The sequence below is a fragment of the Stylophora pistillata genome, chromosome 13 (assembly GCF_964205215.1).
Source record: "Stylophora pistillata chromosome 13, jaStyPist1.2, whole genome shotgun sequence".
In the NCBI taxonomy this organism is placed as follows: domain Eukaryota; kingdom Metazoa; phylum Cnidaria; class Anthozoa; order Scleractinia; family Pocilloporidae; genus Stylophora; species Stylophora pistillata.
The window spans coordinates 11,429,823-11,435,559 of NC_142531.1; the positions used below are offsets into that span (position 1 = coordinate 11,429,823).

At 41.3% G+C, this 5,737-nt stretch overlaps 1 protein-coding gene across 4 annotated transcripts in view; it reads right to left on the minus strand.

Annotated features, from left to right (window-relative positions):
• Window positions 1-856: 856 nt before the first annotated feature.
• LOC111322153 (beta-1,4-galactosyltransferase 5) overlaps window positions 857-5,737 on the minus strand; it is a 16,709-nt gene continuing 11,828 nt past the window's right edge. For 3 of the 4 annotated variants that reach the window (XM_022925209.2, XM_088743034.1, XM_022925208.2), the window contains 2 exons: window positions 4,914-5,018; window positions 1,864-3,884 (listed from right to left, as the gene is read on the minus strand). In XM_022925209.2, coding sequence (XP_022780944.1) covers window positions 3,719-3,884; window positions 4,914-5,018 — 271 coding nt within the window. In that variant the 3' untranslated portion in view covers window positions 1,864-3,718. Of the gene's footprint in view, window positions 1,761-1,863; window positions 3,885-4,913; window positions 5,019-5,737 lie in introns of those variants that run through there. The other variant, XR_015994602.1, reaches the window with a different exon arrangement.

The window sequence follows — 5,737 nt, forward strand, 5'->3', positions numbered from 1 at the left end:
GCCTAAATAACTGCTCACAGCTAGAATTGCGTGACAGGTGTAGTTGAGAGAACCTTTCACAGTTGCAGATTTCAAAAGGTATTCCAGACAAAAATATGGTGGTGCCCAATGATTTTTTATAATGATTTTCAGAGATGAAATAATGGACTAGAAAGGGGCGTTCAAATTAGTGTTGTAGCTTTCTGACAAGGGGAGATATTTAATCTCAAAGTTACCAAATATTTGAAAATGTAAAAACACACCAATTTATTCACCTGTTGATTGACAAGCCGTCAATCAAATCGATTGAAACTTGTATCGTACGTACACAAACCGTCACAGTAATTACAGTTGCAGTAAAAGCTTCTTAGATTTGACCTATTTTGAGGCCATTTTTTAGTGAAAACCTAAAAAACCCGGAGGGTGGTCTATCTCCCCCCGGAAATAACGAAAGCAGAAACCAGCTTGTAATTTTGAGTTTTGGGGTAGATCCTTTGAACTGGCAAAGTTTCATTGAAATCGATGAGATGGCATGTATCACGACTGTCTGGTGCTCTCGTGGACACATTCTTAATGGCTCTCTTAAACTTGTTTAAAGATTGGGTGTTTCTGATAGAGCCCGGAAGATCGTTCCACAATTTAGGGGGGGCCGCGTGGAAAAATCGATCGTAGAGCGTGGTGAGTGTTTTGCCCTTGAAAGGAGCAAGGAGTAAGCTGTCATTGGAACGTAAATCATATCTTCCGGTGTCTCTAACTGAAATCAGCTCACTTATGTAGGCCGGGACAAGACCATGTATTGCCTTAAAAAGTAATTAAGACCATTTTAAAAACTATGCGATATAAGCCACAAATTTCCCCGGAGTCTGATCGCAAGAGATTTCAAGTGTCATCACTGTTTTCTTAACAAAACCGAAAGTACATTATATCATATCTTAAAATAGTTAAATAAATGTCATAAATAGATACAATAAAAACTGTAGAGGGAGAACTCTCGAAAAAGCGGATACCCCTTGCACTGACCTCCCGACTTTTTCTGTATATTTACTGCAAGGCACCTTCACTCGACAAACTTCAATATCAATTAAACGCGAAACTAATATTGATACCTTTTTCGCCCAAAATCTGTAATACGCAGACACCCTGTAAGGCATTCGCGAGGGGATCAATTTTGGGCGCCCGCGCGCCAATTTCCCGCGCAAAATTTCTAGGGAAAACAAAAGCAAAAGCCGCTGTCTCGCAAAAATAAGCGAAAGAAAATTGAAACGTTCATAGAAATCTGTGAAAGAAAACAAAAGGAGGCAAAAGAAAAACTCGGGTAAGGTCATTCTGATCTACCATTCTGTTTTGAGCTTTACCAAGAAAGTTATCCAATTTTTTAACACCGTGACCAAATCATTTGAGTTTGTTGGTAACTCGTGAGGCAACTTGGTTCTGATAGACTGAAAGCAAGCCAGTAGTCAAAACGTTCGCACATGCGCAGACGTTTGACCGCTGTGTCATATCAACTGACACTATCAGGAGTCCCGTGGATGGTCGTTTCACACAGGATTCACTAAAGTGAAGACTAGGTCTTTTTTCGCTTCGTTATAAAGGTACACGTAGTGGGGAAGCTCTATTCTAGGCGTGAGTAGTCCAGTGGTCAGTGCGCTGGACTCTAGGTCAGATGGCCCGGGTTCAAGTCCTGGCTGCGGCTTGACGTTGTGTCCTTAAGCAAGACGCTTCACTCACATTGCTTCGTCTTCTCGGATAGGACGTAAAGCCGGAGGTCCCGTCTCCTGCACCTATCAATTAGTTAATTTCGGCAAGGGACGTTAAAGAACCCACATCACGAGATTACTGTGATGTGGTCTGGCCTGTTTACTGGGAAGGGGGGGAGGGGGCATCTGTAAAAATTTCTCCTTTATTAATTGTAAACTGCCGCCGGCAGTCTGGAAAAGTCCCCCGCACAGTGTTGTAAAGCGCATTAGAGCATTTACATGGAAATGCGCTATAGAAATTGATCTATATTATTATTATTATTATTCGATAGGTGTACAGCTGAAAGGTGCTTATTTGGGGTTTTGCTTATTCGTTCTACATTTTCTTTTTATCTTATTAAAGGAGCATAATCACTTTAAATATCTCCACCGCCTACTGGTCAAAACGCTCAAAGATTTTCTGATGTAAACTCAGCTTGAGGGCCATCATTGCTTCGGATCAATGTCAGTATCTGAGCAACTACGCACCCACCCCTCCCCCTAACCCAACAACAGTCAACTGCTAACAAGCTAGGGTTAATGTTGGGTTAGGGAGGGGTATAATTTGGATAGATCAACAAAGTTGAAATGGTAAATTGGCCACCGTAACGATTACAAAAGCTGACGTTTCGAGCGTTAGCCCGTCGTCGGAGCGAATAGAGGAATTGTGGGTTGTGTGCTTTTAAAGGCAGAAAATGGAGCTACGTTATTGGTGGGAACACGGCAACGAGAAAAACACGAATAAATTAGTGGAATGAAAAGCGTTCGTTGATCCCTGTGGGATTTAGACTGCCGGTTTGAAAGATGAGCTTTTGTTCAAAAGTTTTACGGCTTTCCGTGCTACCTAAGTGTAAGGAAAGACCGCAGATTGCCATATGTTGCTTAGAATGATTAGGTAAATTAAAATGTCTAGCGACTAGTTTCGATGTGTCCTTGTCATTCCTTTCCACGTCGCGAAAGTGTTCTCGGAATCGGTCACCTAGTCTTCTGCCTGTTTCGCCGATGTATATCATTTTGCAATAAGTGCAAGCTATGTTATAGATTACATTGGCGGAGGTGCACGTGAAGTGATCGGCGATCTTAATGGATCGTTTAGGTCCCGATATTTTATCAGTGTTGGGAATGAAAGGACACGTTTTGCATCGTGCACGAGCGCATTTAAAAGTGCCTGGTTGGTCAATAGTCTGAAAAGAACTTCTGACCAAAAAATTGCCTATGTTTTTGTCGCGTTTGAATGAAATGAGCGGAGGCTGCGAAAAGATAGTAATTGTCTCTGGATCATTTTGAAGTAATTTAAAGTTTTTAAGAATGATGGATTTTACTTAGTGGTTGTGAGGGTGAAACGTGAGAATGAATGGAATGCGGTCGGAATCTTCCTTATGCGACGTTTGTAGTGCTGAATGTCGATCAATAAGTTGGGCGCGGTGGTAACCCACTTGAACGACAGAAACAGGGTAGGGGGAAGTGTGCAGTTGCTCATATACTGACACTGAGCAACTATACACATGCCCATCCCCTAATCCAACAACAGTCAACTGATAACAAGTTAGGGTTAGTGTTGGGTTAGGGAGGGGTTGGTGCGCCGCAGCTCAGATATTGTCCAATGGTTCTATCGACCCTTTTAGCCATCACGATCTGCGACAGATGGGGGCGATCTCAGACATTTTTCAGATACGAAGGTCAAAGAAAGCTATAGGTAAAAGGGAAGACGACAGTAGACCACCATACTTCTGAAGTTCGATGTCACTGAGGTGTCATTTTACCTTCTTTTTGTGAATCCTGTTTTTTGATCAAATAATGAACAGGCTGCTCTCAATGCATCATTGGCTGGTTCGTGTTCCGATATGAAACGAGACCAATCCATTCAAACTAGAATTATCTTGGCCTGAAATAGCGCGCAGAGCTGGCTATTCATGAGTCCTGTCCACGTGGGTAAGGATCCTTCTCTTTGATTATCTCGCTCGTTACTCAGGGACGTCAGTGTCTTGCTAGCTTGACGTGTGTTAATTTTCTATGTCATATAACTTGTTGTATTCAGCCAAAGCGTCTTTCACGTCAACCTTTACCAAAGTGTAGAGGGGATGCTCTGTTAAATTCTCGATAATGTAATGAAGAGAATTGAGGCCGTCGGAACTCATCCGGTCAACCGAGGTTTCCAGTTTCGCGTGGCTGCACATAGGTTGAAAAATGTATTTGTTAAGTAAATTCTAATTCTGAAAAGAGAGAATTCCTGAGAAAAACAAAACTTCATGGGAATATAAATGAGTTGGACTAAACAAGTTCCAAGAAAGCATCTACCATGCAGCTAACAGGTAATGAGAATACTCCAACTTATCAGGTAGAAGTTGTTATCTTGATCTAACACCAAATTCTCGTCACTAATTTACTAGGAAATGTCTAGCAGCTAGAGGGGAGAATTAACAATCAATTCAAAGGAGTTAAAGGGTTAAAGGAGGCTGGGGAATTGTGCTCTCTATCTGCGGCTCTTTTTCAGCACATTTTACAACAACAGAACCTCCCTTGGTGACCGAATCCCGTAAGCAAGTATCTCCAATGAGCAACCACTTTTCCAAGGGGCAGCAATTTTTCTTGTGAAATCACCACATGGCTGGAACCTTTCCGTAAGCAACGATCTCATCTTGCGCGTTACTTCAACAACTCTTCTCGTTTTTGTTTGAAAATAGCCTGTTTTTGACTTCCCCTGTTCCTGTTATCTCAACTCACTTTTGGTCGTCTTATTGGTAAAAAAAAAAATCCTTACAACCTCGTTCATCAGTTGTCAGAGTCGACGTAAAAGATGTCCATGAGGGGACTTTCATTAGGCATTTAGCGGACAGTAATAATTCACCCCCTGGGGGAGGGGCACGCGGTTTTAGGGGGGAACGGAGGGGGCAATCAGTCGTCGCAACAGAGTTTAAAAGGGAATATACAAAATTAACTTCCAATGAGGGGGAGGTCACGAGGATAAAACAAAGCGTTAAGGGGGATCCGGTAAATTTTATCGTCATACAACCAAAATCCTCCGGCCCCCTCCCCCCTCCCTGGTGATAAATAATGACCGGTTTCTTTCTGTGAAAGGAACAGCCTTTCCTTTTTAGCAAGAGAATCGAGTTTCCTACCATACTATTAGGTGACGTTTGTTGGTTGTTTCGTTAATAGTTCGTGTAGGGTTCGACAGCATCAATTATCAGCACGTACCGTATTGGGTCAGCTTTACTAGTGCGACGATGAAATGCCTTAAGCATTTTATATCTTCCCACTCTCAAAGATGGTCGAGTCAATCTTAGTCCTTTGGCAGTTATTCTAAAAGTTCAAACATAAACAGTCACAAAAACTTCATGTACAGTGCATGGACGATGATCTGTTGGAGTTATTAGATGCAAGTCACTCTTGAGGGTCGGAAACCGACACGATCACAACAGCCAATCAGAAAATAGGTAAATTATGCAAACGAACTCAAGCGCGGGAAAACGAAGTGACCAGTAGGCACGCTCAATTAGTTTGGACGTGAGTTAGTAAAACTGAGGCAAGTAAACGGAATTGAAGCTGACGGGTTGGCTTGCCAAAAAGTTGCCTCGACAAAGTATTGTTGTGTTAGCATATTTATCGGTGGGAACTTACTAAGAGAAAAGAAAAACTGAACGAAAAAAACATATATATAACTGTCTATATAGATAGAGGGATAAAACTTGGCGTCCGTGAAACAGTGCTCGATACAAATAGTAGGGCGGATATAATGTGTGGTAGGCAGAAAAAAAACAACTACATATACATCCCTACACGGACCTGTTTCGTGGTTGCCCACTCATCAGGGGATTTTAATGATTTCGAGCACTGTTTCACGAACGCCAATATGTATATATATATATATATATATGGATGTATGGATATGTATATATATATATATATATATACATATCTATCTATCTCTCTCTCTCTCTCTCTATATATATATATATATATATATATATTGTATGTTATATTACATATATTGTATATATATATATATATTGTATGTTATA